Raw genomic sequence first — 20,676 nt, 5'->3', positions numbered from 1 at the left:
GGCCCAGGGAAGCATTTTGGAGTAGTTCCCACTGACTCAGGATACAGCTGCCTTATGAATTGAAGATGCTGCCTTACTTGGCAGGCAGCTTCCCTGAAAACTGATCTTCTCCATTCAAAAGGTGAGGGAAATCTTCTTTGAAAAATAAACATCAAAAAAAGGTTTTTTTTTTCAAAACACTTTTATGGTCAACTTACGTATATTGGAACCGGAGCTTGGACCGTACTCAGGTGGAATGCATTTTCCCACCTCGGGGGAGAGAGCACCCACGTGCTGGGAAGGGAGGAGGGGATCCTGAACACCTACTGTGTGCCAGCAGGGAGAGGAGAGTAGGGAGGTTGCAAGGGAAAGACTGATTCTCAAAGATCATGGCTCCCTCTGGGTGTTTATTCTCGTTGAGGGCTTAAGATTGGAGTTCACACTTCAACCCAATTTCCAGAACACAGTCCTGCAACTGTCTCCAAGAACATTTTCTGGGAGGAACGGCTTCACAGGCCTGGGAATATGCTGCCCACCCCAAGTGGGACCAGGACAGAGGTCAGCAACCCCCAGGATTACAGCACAGACCCCTGGGAAGCAGGGGTGGGAAGTCTCTGTTGTGGGAAGACGCTGACAAGGAAGGAGTAAGCTGGCCGGGGTGGCCTGTACCATCTGACATTTCCCAGTTCTCTATGAAGGTCCCCGTTGGGTGGGGTAATGCACCCCCAGAGTCACAGCCATCTCAGGGGACCTGCTCATCATCTCCCCTGTGGGGACTCCTTCAAACGGTGCCTTTGGAGATAAAACACATTGGCAAGAGGATGCACACCCCTACATCAGCATATTGAGCAGCCGAATACAGAATACAGCCGGATGCCATGCTTGGCCATGGAAAGGCCCGTGTTCCTCAGGAGGCAGCTTCCCCTGGAACACTGGTCCCTTTCCTGGCCGGGATGCTCTCAGCCATTTCCCTGTGGGCCTCACACCATGGTCATGACCTTCAGGGTGGCCGGCTGGAACCTGCGGATCTTTTTCTTCAGGGCCTTGGAGGCCTTGATGCGGCAGAGTTTGGGGACCGGGGGCAGGGGTGGCCTGGCGCCAGCGGGGGCCCTCGGGGACGGCTGGGGAGCCCCCCGAGGCCAGGCCAGGCCGCCCCCGTGGCCCCGGCCTCCCGCCTCGCAGTCACTGGTGCTGGACTCGCCGTCGCCGAAGCGGTTGGCGGTGTGGTCGCTGGCCTCGTCCCCGCTGCTTTCAGCAATGGTGGAGGGCAGCACGGAGGGGCCCTCGGAGGCGTCCGACTCGCTCCCCGAGGGGGCGTCCTGCCGGGGCCGTGGGGGCCTGGGCCGCGGGCCGCCTCCTCTCCTGGCCGCCGGGCTGGGGTCGGGGATGCTGAGCGGGCGGGCCCTGGCTGAGATCTCCACAGAGGACTGCCACCTGCGCTGTTTCCTCCTGGCGTCCCCGGGGGCTGCCACCAGAGGGGCGGCTGCGAAAGGGAACAGGGCCTGGGCCGACGCCTGGTGGCCCTCCTGGCGGGCCACCAGCAGGGGGACGAAGCAGGGCACCGGGTAGAGGCTGGCCTCAGAGCAGGACCGGCCGGGTGCATCCCCGGCCAGGGTGGGCCTCCTCCTGAGAACGCTCCCCCACTCAGGGGGCAGCGGGGGGACCGCGAGGGTGCCCCACGGGGGTGGCTGCCTCCCAGACCTCAGCGCCTTATCGCTGGTGCCTCTTCTGATCTTCGTGGCCTTTGTCTTGGGCAGGCTCGTTCTCAGCCCCGTGGGGGAAGCTCTGCTGGCAACAAAGAGGGGGCGGCCACAGTGCCCTGGGGCCAGAGCGGGGCTCTCCCTGCCCGTTCTCCCAGTGGGCGACCTGGCCTTGCCCTTGCAGCCATCAAGGGCTGACTGCTGAGCCCGCCCACACCCCAGCGGAGGGGAGCCAGGGATGTTCTCTCCACGGCTGCTGCCGTTGGAGGGGTTGCATCCCTCTTCGGGAAGGATGCTGGGGTGTGGGGTGTCCACAAGGGGATGCTGCTCGAGGATGCACCCACTGGCATTGCCCCTCTGAGCCGTCCCTCCCACTTCTGCTCTTCCTGGGGTACAGACCAGCTTCTCCAGGTGGTCCTCACTGTCCACTCTCCGGCCACTGAGCTCCTGCCGGGATGGGGACACCTCACACCTTGGGGGTCCCTGCTCCCCCACACTGCCCCTTGGAGGGGTCCCTCGGCCCCGCAGTCGCAGCAGCCTGTCTATATAGGCTCCAGCAGGGCCAGCCTCCAAGACCGGTCCAGTCCGGATGGAGCTCAGACCTGCGCGGCCGGGAAGGGCCTTACTTGGGGGTGAGTGGCCATCACCCTGCGGGGTCTCCTTGGTCAGAGCAAAGAGGGGGCTCTGCAAAGCCACCGCATGCAGGGGGCTGGGGTATGGGTACACCTCCTTGCCACCCTTGGACACCAGGTCACGCTGGTACTTGGGGTCCAGCATGTGGGGTGGGAGGTCCATCCCGTGGCAGAGGAGAGGAGTGGACTTGGGGTCTGCGCTGGCCTTCTGGAGCCCCACCTCAGCCGGTCGGACTCTTTCAAGATCCCCTGGGAATAAGAGAAAGAAAAATATATAAATAAGGGAAGAATCGAAGGCAGGGTTCACTCCACTGTGCGCGCAGCTCCTCCAGCCTGGCTGTCTCAGGAGACAACCTGCCACCTGCCGTGACATTCGGTGCCGAGACATAAAAAGTCTGGAAAGGTCTCCTTTGATGCTGATCTCATCACCGGTTCCAACCAGTCCCCTTTCAGTGACACCTTACGAGATAATGTCTGAGCTTGGTCCCTCATCACAGAAGACGTGGAGGATGCTCAGAGAGACGAGGCATCTGGAATCCGCCATGTGGTCCCAGGACAGACCCTCCCAGAGGCTTTCACAGACACGGCAAGAGGAAGTCATGGGGACGCTCACCAAGGAAAGCCCAAATGCATGACTACCGCAGGTCTCGTGTTAGAAATAAGCTGCGCCCAGAGGTGACCCCTTTCCTCTGGGACAGTCTGAAGAAACAGGCGCCCCCTGGGCTGTGAGAGGAAGCCACTGTGAGCTGACCTCTGTCCATGTCCACTCCCAGCTGTGCCCCCTCTGCTCTCCCATAGATGCCAGTGATGTGGCCCGAGGGTTTTGCAAGAACGTTTAAAAACACTTTCCGACGTCTGTTTTAAATAATAAGAAAAAATGCTGCTTCTTACAATAGCCCTGCTGTGATGAAGAGAAGTGGGTGTTTGAGTCCCACCTCCATCCCAAAACCAAGAAAAGTCGATAAAATTGGGAGCAGTATCTGTGGGGTTAGTACTCACACCCCACGCACAGGGCTTCTCGGCTCTGTACTCAGCAGGGGCGGCCACCGCCCCCTGCATCCCCCCACTGCCTGGGATGAGCCTGAAGGGCTGTACCCCAGACTGCCCCCCACTGCCTGGGATGGGACCTTCCCCCCATCCTGGCTCTCCTTTACCTGTAGACACTGGCCTGGGCCGGGATGCGCCCTCCTCGGTGGCCTGGGGTCCCCACGTGGGCAGGGGGGTCCCACACACGGTGGTCTCATCAGCCGACCGGGGCCGGCAGTCCCCCACACCGAGTCTGGTTTTGGGGGCAGCGGGCAGCAAAACGCTCAGGGAGGACGACATGCGGTCGCTGCACACGGACGTGCAGGAGGTGGACAGGGAGCAGGAGCCGCCATCGCTGAGCTCGTAAAAGCCTAGACGGGGCAGACAGAGGTGGTCAGTGCATGTCCTGGCAGTGGGCCCCTTTCTTGTCGGAGGGAGCCTCTGCGCCATGCGGAGGCTGTGGGACCTCGTTGAGGCAGGCCTGGGGGAATCCTCCCCATTAGTGCCTACCGGCATCCCATCAACAAGGCTGGGGGAACGCCCTGCATCCCCCACCACACTGCTCATCCCTTTCCTTGGCAAGTGGTTCATGTCACCCTAGAGACTCAGTCAAGGGGTGTCACCCCAGCTGGCCCCTCCCCAGCTCCCAGCCCGAGTCACAGCATCTTCCTCCCTCCCTCCGTGGGGCCTGCCAAGTTCAGCTGAAGAGCAAGCAGAGGAAGGAGAGCATTTCTGGAGGTCCTTGGGCCGGACCTGCTACATGTATGACGGAACCCGGACCATGATGCGATTGTGCAAATTTAAAACAAGAGAAAGAAACCTCAGACCACATTGTATGGGGAGAGGGTGGTCTCCTGGGTTTGCCGTCTGACCCCACGTCTGACCAGCACAATCTGGATAAAAAGCCACATGCCCAGACCGTGAATGTCAGGATGCTGCCACTGTTATCTCTAAGTGACCTCAGAGTGGGGACACAAGGGCAGTGGTGGAAGAAACTGTCATCTTCCCTGACAAATTATACTGAGTTTAGACTGAATAAACCTATAGACTTAAAAAAAAATACTTTTGTTGTCTCATAAAAGATATTTACAGCTTCCACGTTGATCCAGCATAAATAGAAGCCAGAATCTGTCTCAACTCAGAGAGAGATGACAGACTCATGGGGCCGTTTTTCATCAAAGGCAACATTTTTTGAGGCCAGCCCAGTGGCACAGTAGTTAAGCTCACACACTCCACTTCGGCAGCCCAGGATTTTCAGATTCGGATCCTGGGCACGGACCTAGCACTGCTTGTCAAGCCACGTTGTGGCAGCATCCCACATACAATAGAGGAAGATTGGCACAGATGTTAGGTCATGGCCAATCTTCCTCAAACACACATACAAGAAAGGCAATATTTTTGCAATTAAAAATAAATACACACACATATATATATATGTACACATACACACACATTTTCTCTGTCCTTTTTTTCTAAGCACATTTAAATAAAAGTATTTCATTTTTAGTATTCTTCAGTAACACGCTTTTTCAGGCTTGCATTTCAGATCAGCCTGAGAAACAGAGGCAGGGAAGGCCAGTCATTACACCAGACTCCGGGAAGTGCTGGTCCTTGAAGGCCAGGGTCCCCAGGATGCGTGACAGAACTGGTTCCCTTGTGCGAATGCTCAGGGGGGCTGAGGAGGGCCAGTGCCCACGGAGGCGGCCCGGCAGGTGACCGGGTGGTACCTGAGCTGGGCCTGCTGTCACTGTCCGGGGCCTCGCTGGAGGTTCTGCGCACGTCCAGCTGCAGCTCACTGATCTGCTGGTCCAGCTGGTCCAAGTGGGTTTTCAGGCCGACGTCCTGGCGTCTTAAACGGTTCTAAGAAGGCAAGGAACGAGAAATAACACTGTCGTGAGTACAGAAACCAAACCTCGAGCCACCATTTGACATCTCCATTATGCACGCAATTTTTTTTTTTGAGGAAGACAGGCCTGAGCTAACACGTGTGCCCATCGTCCTCTCTTTTATATGTGGGATGCCTCCACAACACGGCTTGATAAGTGGTGCACAGGTCCACGCCCCGGGTCCGAACCTGCGAACCCCAGGCCTCCGAAGCAGAGCGTGCGAACTTAACCACCGCACCACCAGGCCAGCCTCTATGCACCCAATTTAAACTCCCAAAGCCACAGGCTGCAGCCTAACCTGCGACCCCTCCTCACCCACAACGAAGCCATTCCTCGGCTCTGTTGGCAGGAAAGAAAGTCTACTGACCCTTCTCTAGCAGGCTTTTTCCCCAATTGCAGACTTTTTTTATCAGCAATTTTCATTAGATATTGTTTTATAAGGACATAGAATAATACAGTTTACGAGAGTGAAACCAGCATCAAACACAGCACAAAACCCCTCCTTTGGCAGGAACCACAGACGATATTTTCAGCTGTTGTCTTTTTTAGCTCCATGTTGGATTTTCTTTCCCATGCTCAGGCGTAACAGCCCTGCGTTTGGTGGTCGCGTGGCCGTATTCTTTCACACGGCAGCGCCTATCCAGGCCCTGTCCGTGGCACCTGGGAGGGCTGACCTTTGACTTTTCCTTTTTTCTTTTTTTGAGGGAGATTAGCCCTGAGCTAACATCTGCTGCCAATCTTCCTCTTTTTGCTGAGGAAGACTGGCCCTGAGCTCACATCCGTGCCCATCTTCCTCTACTTTATATGTGGGACGCCTCAACGGTGTGGCTTGCCAAGCTGTGCCATGTCCGCACCTGGGATCTGAACCGAACCCAGGCTGGCAAAGCAGAACATGCGAACTTAACTGCTGCACAACCGGGCCAGCCCCTGACCTTTGACTTTTCAAGGGGATAGGAAAGTCCCCAGGAGAGGACAAAGGGGCCCCTACTGCATATTCTTTGACTCCCTATATTACAGGCGGCATTTTGAACTGTTCCAGGTTTGGCAGAGCTGTTGGGGTTGAGGGAGAGGCCCTGCAAGAGAGGAAATGGCAGCTGAGCCTGGAATCAGCCCAGCCTGAAACCTGCCGCAGGATCTTTTTGGTTTAGAAGTTCACGTCTGAGCTGTGCCCTCAGAAGGTCTGTCTTCTCCAGGCCTCAGCTTCCCTAACTCAAAATGGGTTATCAGGCGCATTAACCACACACACACAGGCGCATGTGTGTATATATGTTATATAATACATATATAATACACACATGCGGTTCATGCTCATTGTATACATTCACACAGGTATACATACATACACACGTGTAACGATATATAGTCATGTGCTGCAGGACGATGTCTCAGTTCAAACGGACCTCATAGACGATGCAGGTCCCATAAGATTAGTACCATGCAGCCGAGATGTGTAGTAGGCTGCACCATCTGGGTTTGTGTAAGTGCATCCTACAACGTTCGCACAACCACGAACTCACTTAACGACGCGTTTCTCAGAACATGTCCCATCATTAAGCGACGCACGACTATGTATGTACAACACCAGCAACGACTGTTTGATAAATGCTGATTTCCTCCTTTCAGTGATAAAACTTCACCCTGTCTTCAAGGTCCACGGCGTCCATCTCTTGTTTTGATTAACAATTAAGCTTAAGGCAAATAATTAATAAATGCAATTATGTGGTTCATCTTAAGAAAATAGTTAACTGTATTCCAATTTTTTTACACAGGAAATGAGGAAGTCCCCATAATTTGGGGCTCAGGGGAATGACTCCAGTAGTTTCAGTCATAGGAAAAATCAGTCCAAGAGAGGAGCAGGTGGCAGTAATTTCCGAGTCTTAGGAGAAATTCCGGAGGGTTCTGATACCCACCAGGTGAGGTTAAGCGGGTGAGGGGCCCAGGCCCCAACAGGTGGCACACGGTGAGTACAGACCATCACGCCCAACTCCACTTTCCCCAGGACCCAATGTGGGGGTCTCAGAACAACCCCCAAGTTTTACAGAAACAGAGACTTGCAGCCATATTATTGTCTATAAATGTAACACAGCAAAAACCAGTCCTGAGTTGAATCAAAACTTGCCACTCCCAGAAGCACACAGACCAGCCTCAACGTCCTGGCTTCCTACCTTGAACATTTTCTACCAAGGGAGGCCCATCCCCCCGCGAACAGTGCGACCAGAGGGGCCAGTGGAGCGAGCAGGGATGGGCTTCCGGCCAACGGCCAGCCATGTAAAAACACTTAGACCCGAACAAAGGGGCCAGTGTGGATTTTTACTGCAAATGACTTTCCTTTTCCTGTCATAAACCAAGACCACGCTCCCGACGGAAAATTAAGCTGTGAGGCCACACTTCACTGTTGAAAAACATGGATCTGACCTCTTCTCTTTCCAATCACGATGCTGTTTCTCTTTCTTCTGGAGGAGGAGAACATCTCTGCATCTCCAGCTGGCTCTGTCTCTCCTGGGCCCCCTTTCCCTGTGTGTTTGTGCTGCGATTAATGGCTCTGTGATCAATGTTTGGCCAGCCAGGCCTCCAGTTGGTGGTTTCTGGTTAATGTGAGAGGCCACAGACGCACAGGCTCCCGGGTCCTCACAGATGATTTACAGCATCCTCAGGACCATTCAGGATTTACACCATCATAGTCCCCGTTAACCCTTCCCCTCAACTGGGATTCTTATGTCACTGCTTTTCATTAACTCCTGGGAGTCTAATCTGCTAACAGTCAAAAGTCCCTTCTGTGCCAGGGATTGAGCATAATCTGCTGCAAAGCCCGTCACAGAGCATCTACAACCATGTATTTCTGCAGAGGAAAAGTGTCACAAAGATGTCGGCGCTGTGTGAACGTGACTAGCACTCACATCGATTCCCTCCAGAGCGGCGAGCAAGCTGGGGGGGCCACCTCCTCTCCCTGCTCACTCCGAAGGCAACCGGAGCACTGTTGGGCAGTGTATTGGGTCAGAACCCCTGTACCTGGTTAAGGGGTCCCTGTGTCACAGAGAGCACAGCCCTGGTTCTCCAGGAGGTGGGATTGCCTGGTATAAACACAGATTCCTGGGCTCGATGCTGCATCCGTCAACTGAGATGGGAGCATGCCTGCAAATCTGCATTTTAACAAGCTTCCCAGGGAGCACAAAGGGACCACAAGAAGTCTGAGAACTTTTACCCAGGGAATGTCATTAAAAACACAGTCACGTGTCGCTTAATGATGGGGGTAGATTCGGAGAAATGTGTCATTAGGTGATTCCCTCATGATGCAAACATCATAGAGTGCTCGTACACAAACCTAGACGGTACAGCCGACTATACATCTAGGCTGTATGGTGCCAATCTAATGGGACCACCATTGTCCATTGGTCCATCGTCAACCGTTGACTGAGATGTCGTTATGCGACGCATGACTGTGTATTCAGCTTATCTCATTCTTAGAAATGTTTACTGTATTTGCCATAAGAATGATCCGGTTTCCACTTGTTTTATGTGTTGTTCCCATCTACAGCTCAGCATTCCAGGCTTCTCAAACCTTTATGGCAGATGCAGTGGACAAAAATGAAAAACGTCCCAAAGTTCAGAATACAGAGATGGCATCTAAAAACACCTCCGTTCTTCCCTTGAAAGCTGAGAATGTGCAAAGAAAACATTTTACGCATGAATTCCGTGCCTATCGCAGGTGCCCTGCGGGTGGGTCAAGGTTACTACCTAACCTGAGAAGAAATCCATCAATCAACCGCAAAGGCCCCGGGTCACAGATTAGCCTCATGGATAACAGCCCCGGAGACCGGCAGACGGAGGCCATGCCCGGTCCTGTGGATGCCTCGCCCTCACTCCTGACCTTGAGCGTGTTCCTTCCCCTGTGAGTTCTGCAGGTGAGCATGGTTGGTTCAAGCACAACACCAGCCATCACATTTATGTGATGCCAAGTCAGCCCTCAGCTCCTGCAGCGTTCAACGCTGGACCTGCCGGTGAGGAGGAATTGTTGCACGCTGTCCCTTTTAGGACAAGTCACGACCAGCAAAGTCAACTCCTGGGAAAGTCATCAGGATAAGATTTCACCGCCCGGCCCCCAGAACTTCTTCCACTTCCCATCTAAGGGGACCTCTCCCACTGACTCCGACAGCGCCTCCTGGTGGACATGGAGCGCCTGTCGGGCATCCAAGTTTTTCCACGTCAGTGTTGCCGGGCACGTAACCCGTATAAAAATGGGGGTGGCAGCCACTCCTTGGGGAATGACAAATCTCCCCGGGAGACTTAAACAGGTGAGCACAGGACTGGGCAAAGAGTAAGGGCTGCTTTGGTCAGAGGTCATGGGGAGTCATTAGCTTAGAAATCTAGAACAGGGGCAGTGTAAATAATGAAATCATTTTCCCTTCTGCCACAGCAATAAAAGTCGCCCGCTTATTTATTCAACAAATACTTCCTAAGCACCTACTGGGTGCTCTTTTGTGACTTCAGCCGCAGCCATTGAAAAGATGCTGCGCACATTCCAGGTGTTAATGTGACGAATGCCGCCCTTTTCCTAATGGCAGGTTAAATCCCCAGAAATGCTTGAGCTCATTCTCACTTGGGAAATCCTGCAGGATAAAGCTGTCAGGGGACAGATAAAAGTTCTTCCTGTCTTCACACCCGAACGGTGACCCACGAGCAGGTTAGCACCAGGGTGGGGGTGGGAGGGGGCCCCTGGTTAACCGGCAGTCACTCAAGTATGTGGCTGACTGGAGATGAAAGTCTTAGGATTGTATTCTTCATCACAGACCTAGTATCACCCCTGATTTTTCCCCTCTAAGAAAAATGTGGAAGTGTTAAGGGCACAGCTGATGTCACAGAAATTCAATTATTCTTCTCTTTTGATCCCATAATCCGTTCCAAGAACAAAGTTTCAAGACGAAGGCTGCGTGTTCCTTCTGGTCCCCACATTAAAAAAAAAAAAAAAAATTAAACAAAAAAACCTGTTTGATCTTCTCTTCCAGAAGCCTACTTGTAATTAGCGGCTGAGAACTCACAGGTCTGATTTGTGAGTTACCTCAGCCAGGTTAATCGTCAGCTCTGCTCCTGCCCCCTCGACTGAACAATTCAGGACAGCATCTCAACAGAGCCTGCCTAGGACACGCATGTCGGGCATCTTTCTCGGCTCATTGTGGGGCCTCTTGGAGCCCAGTGTAAGGAAAAGTGTGTCTGGGTGCACACGCAGGACCTAAAGAAGCTGCCATGACAAGATAAACCGGGCGGGGAACACAACCCAGGAAGGCTCCAGTCAGTAATCAGCGCCTCCCCTCTGTGACAGCAGCTGAATCACAGAAAGGCTGCAAGGTGTGTGTCTGTCAAGGCGATATCAAGACGGCAGGAGTCCCGGGTGGGGGGGAAGGGGGCGCGTCTCAGGACACTAGACTTCTGATTCTCGAACCCAGCGCAGTTACCAAGTCAGGGTGACCGAGCCAAGCGGACAGCAACGCTGCAGCTCCATCCAAGCTACTTTGTAAAGACCGCGACTTTTAAACACGGCAGGTCTGAATTTCTAACTTAAAAGAAATTACACTTAGACTAATAGAGTTAACTCCATTCAACAGAAACCTTTCCATATGGCCTTTTTACTTTTCCTTTAAAAAAGACTGAAATACTGCGAAAAACTCTTTTGAGTCGTTCCCAATGCGTGAGATGAAACCGCACACCCGATGACTACCCTGGGGAGCAACCAGCTGGTGTCTTCAATCGTCTAAAGAGGAACCATCGGCATTTGGAGGAGGCCAAAGAGAGAGGAGACACAAAGGGGAAGCCATCCTCAGAGGGTCCCCGGTTCCCTGGCCTCTAAGACCTAGAGGACACACCTCTTTCTACAGGTCAGGTTACATTCTAAAGATGCAGCAGCCCTCACGAAGTACACGCTTTCCCCCATACTTTGTGACAATGACGACCCCGTTCAACCTGAGCCCAGTTCTCTGAGTACCAGTTCGAGCTGGCTCTGCACGCTGGCACTGTTGTCCCTGATCTTACACAGCAGAAACAATCTGGTACCAGGATCCCAAGTGGCCGCCACCAGGAGTAACCGATTTAATGCGTTCTTATCAGAACAGCACCGAAACTCAAGCAAACAGGAATGCGTCCTAAAAGTCTGTCTGCGTGGGGAGGAGGCAGCGCCGGGGGCAGCCTCAGCTAAGCGCGCGGCTAAGCGCGGGCGTGCAGGTCCTGGCTTCGTTCAGGCTCCGGAGGGCTCCCCCTGCGCCTCGGGCCTCCACGCCCGTCTCCTTTGGAGCCGAACTGCGTGCAGGAAATCCCAAGGGTGCCCCTCGATCGTCGCCCAGCCCAGGCGCCGCGCTGCCTGCGCCGGGTGGACACTGTCCCCGCGGCACGGCGCGCCCCGAGCCCCCCACGACCCCCGCGCGCGCTCCTTACCAGCTGCTCCTGCAGTGCCGCCAGCGCCGCCTCCAGCCGCAGCTCGTGGGCGCGGGGGCCGCGGGGGGCGGCGGCGGCCCCGGGTGGGGGCTGCATGGCCAGGGCGCTCCGCACGCGCGCCTGCTGTGCAGCGCGCAGCCCCTGCAGCTCGTGCAGCCCAGCGAGCGCCGCGCGCAGCCTGGCGCCCACCCGGCGGCGGTCCCAGCCAGCGGGCCCCGGCGGGCCGCCTGGCGTCCACATCCCGCGCCCCCGCCGCCCCGGCCTCCCCGAGCCTCCCGGAGCCGCCCGAGCGGCGCCCCGGCCGTGCGCGCGGCCTCCTGCGCAGCCTCTCCCCGCCCCCGGCCCCGCAGGTCGCCAAGGTAGGGTGGGACCTATCGGTGGCCGCGGAGGGCGGTGTTTGCACACGCCCCGAGGTCACAGCGGCCGCCCCCGGGCCCGCCCCGTCGGCTGAGCCCCGCGCCCTGGGGACCCCGGGACTCGCGCGCTCCGGGGAACGCGGAATGCGTGCTGTGACCTCGGAGGGGACCGAAGGGGAAGGAGGGCGCCGGTCAGGGAGAGGGGAAAAGGGATGAAAGTGGAAGAAACCCGGTGAAAGGTTAAAAAAATTTTTTTTAAAGATAAATTCTTGGGACAGTATCACGTGGAAAGGACTGTGTTACTATTATAAACTCATTATAACTTTGAAAAATATACGATTCGCTTTTCCTAATGTAGATCTGTAGTTTGGAAACAGCTTGTCTTTTTTTTTTTTTATTAAGATTTTATTTTTTCCTTTTTCTCCCCAAAGCCCCCCAGTACATAGTTGTATATTTCTCGTTGTGGGTTCTTCTAGTTGTGGTGTGTGGGACGCTGCCTCAGCGTGGTTTGATGAGCAGTGCCATGTCCGCGCCCAGGATTCGAACCAACGAAACACTGGGACGCCTGCAGCGGAGCGCGCGAACTTAACCACTGTGCCACGGGGCCAGCCCCCAGCTTGTCTTTTTTATTATTATTATTAAATAATTGCTTATTAAGATGTAATTAACATACCATACAACTCACCTATTTAAAGTGTACAATTCAGTGGTCCTTAGTATCTTCACAAAGTTGTGCAGCTGTCACCACAAGCAATCTTAGAACATTTCACCACCCCAGAAAGAAACCCTGTACCCATTAGCAGTCATTCGTCCCCTGCACCCTAATTGTTAAAATGCCTGTTCTGGCATTTTATATAAATAGAATCTTGCAATAGGTGTTTTTTTTGTGACTGGCTTCTTTCACTGAGCATATTTTCAAGGTTCATCTATGTTATACCACGTATCAGGGCTTTAGTCCTTTTTATTGGTAAATACTATTCCGTTGTATGAATGGGCCACTTGTATTTATCCGTTCATTGGTTGATGGACATTTGGGTTGTTTCCACTTTTGGCTATTGTGAATAATGCTGCTATGGACATTCGTGTACTAGCTTTTGTGTGGAAATGTGTTTTCATTTCTCTCGGGTATATACCTAAGGGTGGAGTTGCTGGGTCATAGGTAACTACTGTGTTTAATCTTTTAAACAACTGCCAGACTGTTTTCCAAAGTGGCTGCACGACTTTACATTCCTGCCAGGACTGCGTGAAGGTTCCAGTTTCTCCACATCCATGCCAACGTTTGCGTCTTTGGTTATACCATCCCTGGGTGTGAAGTGGTACCTCATTGTGATTTTGATTTGCATTTCCCTCATGGCTGATGATGTTGAGCATCTTTTCACGTGCTTACTGGCTCTTTGTGTATCTTCTTTTGAGAAACATCTTTTCAGATTCTTTGCCCATTTTTATAACTGAGTTGTCTTTTTATTTTTGAGATGTAAGTATTCTTTGTGTATTCTAGGTGCAATTCCCTTATCAGATATATGATTTGCAAATATTTTCTCTGTTCTGTGGGGGTATTCTTTCACTTTCTTGACAGTGTACTTTGCAGCAAAAAAGTTTTTAATTTAGATAAAGTCCAATTTTTCTGTTTTTTCTTTTGTTTCCTGTACTTTTGGTGTCATATCTAAGAAATCATTGCCTCATCCAAGGTCAAAGATTAGATCTGTGCTTTTTCAAAAAAGATTTTTATAGTTTTAGTGCTTATATTTAAGGCTTTGATCCATTTTGAGTTAATTTTGTGTATGATGAGAGGTAGGGGTCCAACTTCATTCTTTTGCATGTGAATTTTCAGTTGTCTCACCACCGTTTGTTGGAAAGACGATTCTTTCCCCATGAAATTGTCTTGGGACCCTTGTTGAAAAACCAATGGATCCAGAAAGTTCTAGTTCAGTGGTGTATTTGTCTACCCTTATGCCAGTTCCGCATTGTTTTGAATACTGTAGCTTTGCAGTTACTTCTGAAGTTAGGAAGTCTGAGTCCTCCAACTTTATTCTTTTTCAAGATTGTCTTGGCTGTTCTGGGTCTCTTGCATTCCATCTGGATTTTAGGATCGGCTTGTCAATTTCTGCAAGGAAGTCAGCTAGGATTTTGATGGAGATTGCACGGAATCTGTAGATCGATTAGCGAAGTGTTGGTGCCTTCAGCTTAGGTCTTCTGAACCGTAAATGTGGGATATTTTTCCATTTATTTAAATCTTCTTTAATTTCTCTCATCAGTGTTCTATAGTTTTCAGTGTACAAGTCTTGCACTTCTTTTGTTAAATTTTTAAAAAATTATTTCCAAATATTTTGTTTTTTTGGATGCTACTGTAAATGGAAATGTTTTCTAATTTCATTTTCAGGATGTTCTTTGCTAGTGTGTAGAAATAAGCTATTGATTTTTGTGTACCAATCCCAGCAAACTTGCCGAATTGGTTTATTGGTTCTAATGGATTTTTAGTGGGTTCCTTTGCATCTTTTTTATTTACAAGATCATGTCATCTGGAAATAGGGCTAGTTCCACTTCTTCCTTTCATATTTGCATGCTTTTTGTTTCTTTTTCTTGCCTTATTGCTCTGCCTAGAACTTGCGGTACAATGCTGAGTAGAAGCGAGAGCAGGCCTCCTCTTCTTGTTCCTGATCTTGGGGGGAAAGCCCTCATTCTTTGACTGTTGAGCCTGATGTGACCTTCAGGTTTTTCTTAGATGCCTTTTATCAGAATGAGGAAATTTCAGGCTATCTTTTATTTTGTATTTATTTATTTTTTTATTGCAGTAACATTGGATTGTAACGTTATATAGCTTTCAGATGTACATCATAATATACTTTGAATTCTGTGTAGATTGCATCAGGTTCGCCACCCAAACACTAATTATGGTGCATCACCACACGTGTGCCTAATCATCCCTTTTGCCCTCCCCCCTCCCCCCTTTTCCTATGGTAACCGCCAGTCCAATCTCTGTTGCTATGTGTTTGTTTGTCGTTGTTTTTATCTTCTACTTATGAGTGAGATCATATGGTATTTGACTTTCTCCCTCTGACTCATTTCACTTAGTATAGTACTCTCAAGTTCCATCCATGTTGTCACAAATGGCCGGATTTCATCATTTCTTATGGCTGAGTAGTATTCCGTGATATATATATACACCACATCTTCTTTATCCATTCGTCCCTTGATGGGCACCTAGGTTGCTTCCAAGTCTTGGCTATTGTGAATAATGCTGCAGTGAACATAGGGGTGCATGTATCTTTATGCATTTGTGTTTTCAGGTTCTTTGGATAAATACCCAGCAGTGGGATAGCTGGATCATATGGTAGATCTATTCTTAATTTTCTGAGGAATCTCCATACTGTTTCCCATAGTGGCTGCACCAGTTTGCACTCCCACCAGCAGTGTATGAGGGTTCCCTTCTCTCCACATCCTCTCCAACACTTGTTGTTTCCTGTCCTGTTAATTATAGCCATTCTGACTGGAGTGAGGTGATACCTCATTGTAGTTTTGATTTGCATTTCCCTGATAGCTGATGATGTTGAGCATCTTTTTCTATGCCAGTTGGCCATTCGTATATCTTCTTTGGAGAAATCTCTGTTCAGATCTGTTGCCCATTTTTTAATTGGGTTGTTGTGTTTTTTTGTTGTTGAGCTGTATGAGTTCTTTGTATATTTTGGATATTAACCCCTTGTCTGATATATGGTTTGCAAATATCTTCTCCCAATTGTTAGGTTGTCTTTTTGTTTTGTTGATGGTTTCCTTTGCTGTGCAGAAGTTTTTAGTTTGATGTAGTCCCATTTGTTCATTTTTTCTTTTGTTTCCCTTGCCCGGTCAGACATGGTGCTTGAAAATATGCTGAAAGACTGATGTCAAAGAGCGTACTGCCTATGTTTTCTTCTAGAAGTTTCATGGTTTCGGGTCTTACATGCAAGTCTTCAATCTATTTTGAGTTGATTTTTGTGCATGGTGTAAGATAATGGTCTACTTTCATTGTTTTGCATGTGGCTGCCCAGTTTTCCCAACACCATTTATTGAAGAGACTCTCTTTTCTCCATCGTATGCTCTTGACTCCCTTGTCGAATATTAGCTGTCCATAAATGTGTGGGTTTATTTCTGGGCTCTCGCAGGCTATCTTATGATCCTTTTGTTTTCTTCTTGGTTCTCTGTGTTTATCTCGTCTAGTATTGGCGAAAGAGCATTAGGCTGCGACTTAAGAGGGCTCAGTTCCAAGCTCCTTAGCCTTCCGTTTTCTCTTCTGTATAATGAGTGTATTGAAGAAGATCCTTGGTGCTACTTTTCTTTGTAAAAACAATTCATGATTCTTCCTTTACATTTTCTTCCAAAGAGGGAACTAGAGAGAAGGAGAGACTGAATAACCCTGTGTCAGTCATCGTCTTCTCCCAGCTACGGAGTCTCTTAAGGATGTCTTTTCGAGAACAAAAGTTCTTCATTTTTATGTAATCTTATTTATCATTGATCCTTTTTGTGCCACTTTAAAGAAACTTTGTTCATCCAAGCTCTTGAAGTTATTATTTAATGCTGCTTCTAGAAAATGTATCATTTACCTATCTTATTTAGATCCACAATCCACCTAGAATGGCTTTTTGTGGACTGTGTGAGGTCAGGGGTTCACCATTTACTTTTTCTGAAACACATAATCCAGTGCAATAGTTATTGAAAAAAATCAGTCCTTTTTGAACTGTTCTGCAGTGCCATCCTTGTCATAAATAAAGTGTCCGTGTGTGTATTTGGATCTGTTCTGAGCTCCCTCATCTGTGGGATCAGTGTGTCTGTCTATCCCGGCACTTGTCGTGATTACTGTCGCTTGATCTGACGTGTTGATGCTCAGTAGAGCACATTCTCTCTCCTTGTCCTTTAATGGTGTCTTGAGTATCCTTGGCACTTTACAATATTATGTGAATTTTAGAATCATCAAGTTGATCTCTACAAAAAGCCTATTGGTATTTTCATGGGGATTGCATTGACTCTAAAGGTATATTTGGGGAGAAATGAGGTCTTTATAATATTGAGTCTTATAATCTGTATAACTAGAATACCCCTTTATTTATAAAGGCTTTCTTTAACATCTCTAAATATCATTTTGTAACTTGCCATGTAGAGATCTTGCAAATCTTTCGTTCGGTTTATCCCTGCTTTCTTCATTTTCTTTTCTGATGCTATTGTCAATGATGCCTTTTAGAAATTCATTTTATTTTTATTGGTATTATATGGAAATAGCAAGAAGGTATCTTACAACATTGCTAAACTCACTTATTCACTTGAATAATTTATCTAAAGATTCTTTTGAATTTTTTCCATACACATTCATATTGTCTGTGACTAATGGCAATTTACTGTTTTTCTTCCCCATCCTTACACATTTTATTTGTTTTTCTTGCTTTATTGCAGTGGCTAGGACCTTCAGTACAATGTCAAGAAAAGTGGTGCTATGAAGCATCCATGTATCATTTCCAAGGGCAGTGGGAAGATTTTCTACATTTCACCACTAAGAACATTGGCTATATGTGTTTTGTGTATATTTTTTATCGGATTAAGGAAATTGTCTTCTGTTCCTAGAATAGATGTTGACTTTTATCAAATATATTTTCTACAGCTATTGAAGTGGTTATATTATTTCTCCTTTTGTTTATGTAGAAAAGCAATTTATTCCATTATAAGCACTTACACAATTAGTCATGAAGAGTAACAGGCCTGCTGGTGAAACAGGTCACCCAAAATAGAGATGGTATCAAACTAGTGGTCAAGGACTAACTCCTAAAAAAAAAAAAAAAAAAGCAACTCTTATCCAGGATTAATTTAATTTTAAAAACAAATACAAGCTATTGATTCACTCTTCTCAACTTAACTTGACAGTCTACCTGTGGTACAACTGTCAGGTAAAAACATACATCTTTACAACTTGGTGGTCCCAAGTTTTTTTTTTAAAAAAACCATTTCCCAGAAAGGAAAGAAATAATATGAAAACAGCTCAAGAAATACACTAACAAGCAAAAATATATGGGGAAAGAGGAACACGTAGTTTTGCTTTATTGGAGAAACTGAGAGGTCTACATAGGAAAATGTGCATCCTGGAAAATCAGGTGTGAAGATTTTAGAGTAGGAATTTGTATGACTTGAATCTCCCCTATTTCCTGAATAAAAACAACACCTTGCACTATTTATACTTCACGGCTCAGACACCTACCTCACTTGGCAATATTCCTTACTCTAGCCTTTACTTAAATGAGTCTGAAAAACTTGGGGATATAGCATTAAGAAGAAAAATAACCACACACAGTGTTCCCCTTTCTGGGGCTACTTTAAACGTTTGTTACTAGAAAATTCCTGAAGAAAATTTAAATTTAAGTCTGTGGCTTTGCTGAATCAAGTCCCCCAGTAAATATTTAGAAAACACCCTCTGTTTGGGCTAATAGCATTGTTGAGGGTACCTATCAGAGAGGGATAGCCAAACAAAGTCTGTGTCTCAAAACCAGTGTTATATCAATCTCAGGGTTGAGAGGAAAAAAAAGGGGAGTCTAAAAATCACAAGAAGTGCAGACATATCTAGGACCCTTGTCCTTCTGGATCCACGCCTCCTTCAGGGTCTTCATCATTATAAATATTCTCTGCCATTTGCCACACCTGCGTGATATTGTCTTCTGATACAGAACAAATCACCCAAGGTTCATTGGGATTCCAGGAGAAATCAGATATCTTGGCAGTGTGACCACCATGAATAAACAACAACTCTGCTGGCCCATCTTCTGCATCTTCTGGGGACTATTCCTCTCCAATTTTACTTAAATCCCAGACATTCAGCCTGCGATCAGTACCCCTGGAAGCCAAAATTGTCTCATTGTGAGGTGACCGCTGAACCTGGAATATTTCATCCTTATGTGATTCAAAGGAATGCAACTTAAATTTCAGATTTCTCAGACCCCACAAGGCAACAGTCTTGTCAGCTGATCCTGTGGCAAGAATGAACTGACTATAAGGATTGAAAGAAAGGCAGTTCACTTCAGCTGTGTGAGCATCAACTGAGTGGCTTGGTTTGGAAGTATTGTTTGAATGAGTATCCCAGATCATAAGTTTCTGATCATCAGCAACTGACCCAAACAGAGACTCATGGAGCAGATGCCAGGAAACATCTTCTACTACTGCTGTATGCCCTGTAAAGATGGTCTTCGCATCCACAACTTTTCCTTCCTTTGGAACGGCACTGATGTCCCATAGGCAGATGGTGTGGTCATCTGAAGCACTAAGTAAGTGCCCACTGAGGTTTGGGTTCCAAGAAAGCCCATAGCCTTCCTTCTGATGTCCTCGGAGACGCAAGTCTGGATTTCACTCTCCAGAAGGGTCTGGTTTAGAAGGATGTTTCATATAGTCAAAAACAAGAACTTCACTGGACGGAGTCTTTGTTGCAATGATGCAAGGGTTCTGGGGCATATAACGTGCCCTGTTTACTTCTCCTTCATGGTTGATCTTGATTTGTATTTCAATTTTTCCACTAACAGAGCCAAAACCTCCAAATTCTCCTTTCTCACTGTCGTAGTGTGAAGCATCAAACTGAGCATCATCGTTAGGGAGCTGCACACTGGCTATCAAAAGGTGGTTTTGTTCATCCGACGTGTGTGTCCCCAAGACAAGTCGATGAATGCTGAAATCTTTCCCTTCTGGCCTGGTCACATCTGGAAGCCACTGCGCAGTCAGGCTGGGCCACTCCAGGGCATGGGTCATCACCAAATCGTAAAGAAAAGGGGTGTTCTTTTTCCACATTTTGTACTCTTCGTTGATCACACGTTCTTCCACTGCGTCATCAAAGGCTGCTTCCTTGTCGGCCATGGCGGGCAGGCGAGCCGGGGCGATCCCGGGGTCGAGCGTTGCGGGAGGGGCGGGGAGGCTGCGGGCCTATTTCTCCTTTTTTCTATTAATATCATGAATTATGTCAATTGATTTGCAAATGTAAAGCCAACCTTGCATTTCTGGATAAGCCAAACTGGTCATGACATATGTTTCCCATTTACATATGGCTGGATTTTGTTTGATAACGTTTTGTTTTGGAGTTCTGTATCCATTTTCATGAGTGAGATCAGCTTGTCATTCTCATTTCTCATACATTCTTTTTCAGGTTTTCAGAATCAGTTCTGTCAAGTGAGTGAAAATGCCCTCCTTTGATATTCTGCGTCAGGGTTTATTTAAGATTCAGGTCGTTTCATTCCTAAATGTTTGGTAGAACATTAATGAAGCCATCTGTGCCTGGGTTTTCTTTGTGTAAAGATTTTAAATTATGAATTTAAGTTCTTAAATAGTTGTATAATTATTCAGACTTTCTGTTTCTTCTTGTGTCGTTTTGTTGCAGACGTATTGTTCCACAGTTTTTTTCATTTTGTCCATATTTTCAGTTGTGTTGGCCTAAGTGTGTTATAACATTGTCTACAAATGTTTATCGGATCTGTAGTGATATGTGCCCCCATGTCCCCAACCCCCACCCTGGCATTTTTTCTGTCCTTGGTTATTTGTGCTTTCTCTCCTTTTTTCCCCCTCAAGCGGCCTAGGCAATGGTTTAACAATTTTATCACTCCTTTCAAAGAACCAACTTCGACTTTGGTGGCCTCTCTATTTTTTTCTGATTCATTAATCTATGCTCTTTTCTTTAGTATTTCCT

The 20,676-nt window shown here is 48.5% G+C and overlaps 1 protein-coding gene, 1 long non-coding RNA gene and 1 pseudogene across 4 annotated transcripts in view; 1 reads left to right on the top strand and 2 right to left on the bottom strand.

Moving 5' to 3' along the window:
• Window positions 1–366: 366 nt before the first annotated feature.
• Window positions 367–11,977, bottom strand: DACT2 (dishevelled binding antagonist of beta catenin 2). Of its 2 annotated transcripts, none has more exons than XM_023632959.2 (4): window positions 11,647–11,977; window positions 5,065–5,197; window positions 3,466–3,708; window positions 367–2,560 (listed from the first exon to the last, which is right to left on the bottom strand). In XM_023632959.2, the coding sequence occupies exons 1-4, from the start codon at window positions 11,884–11,886 to the stop codon at window positions 960–962; spliced, it is 2,217 nt and encodes a 738-aa protein (XP_023488727.1). In that variant the 5' UTR covers window positions 11,887–11,977; the 3' UTR covers window positions 367–959. The 2 variants fall into 2 exon arrangements, with proteins under 2 accessions (XP_023488727.1, XP_070112449.1); XM_070256348.1 differs by lacking the exon at window positions 11,647–11,977 and adding an exon at window positions 9,092–9,186.
• The window catches only part of LOC138921644 (uncharacterized), a 38,789-nt gene continuing 28,378 nt past the window's right edge, over window positions 10,266–20,676 (top strand). Inside the window, exon 1 of one of the 2 annotated variants that reach the window (XR_011434386.1) lies at window positions 10,266–11,093. This is a non-coding gene — a long non-coding RNA (uncharacterized lncRNA). Of the gene's footprint in view, window positions 11,094–12,109; window positions 12,242–20,676 lie in introns of those variants that run through there. The other variant, XR_011434387.1, reaches the window with a different exon arrangement.
• Window positions 18,433–19,929, bottom strand: LOC100630354 (histone-binding protein RBBP4 pseudogene; annotated as a pseudogene).

The sequence above is a fragment of the Equus caballus genome, chromosome 31, assembly GCF_041296265.1.
Source record: "Equus caballus isolate H_3958 breed thoroughbred chromosome 31, TB-T2T, whole genome shotgun sequence".
Classification (NCBI taxonomy): domain Eukaryota; kingdom Metazoa; phylum Chordata; class Mammalia; order Perissodactyla; family Equidae; genus Equus; species Equus caballus.
The sequence above is the reverse complement of the archived record's forward strand: the minus strand, read 5'-3'. Positions and strand labels throughout refer to the sequence as shown.

Bases quoted from the DNA above. Each gene is read 5' to 3' on its own strand.
- DACT2 (XM_023632959.2), bottom strand. From the start codon at position 11,886: ATGTGGACGCCAGGCGGCCCGCCGGGGCCCGCTGGCTGGGACCGCCGC. The intron at 5,198-11,646 runs GTAAGGAGCGCG...TTGCCTTCTTAG, and splicing joins CGGCACTGCAGGAGCAGCTG to AACCGTTTAAGACGCCAGGA. The intron at 3,709-5,064 runs GTACCACCCGGT...TGCCCCGTCTAG, and splicing joins TGACAGCAGGCCCAGCTCAG to GCTTTTACGAGCTCAGCGAT.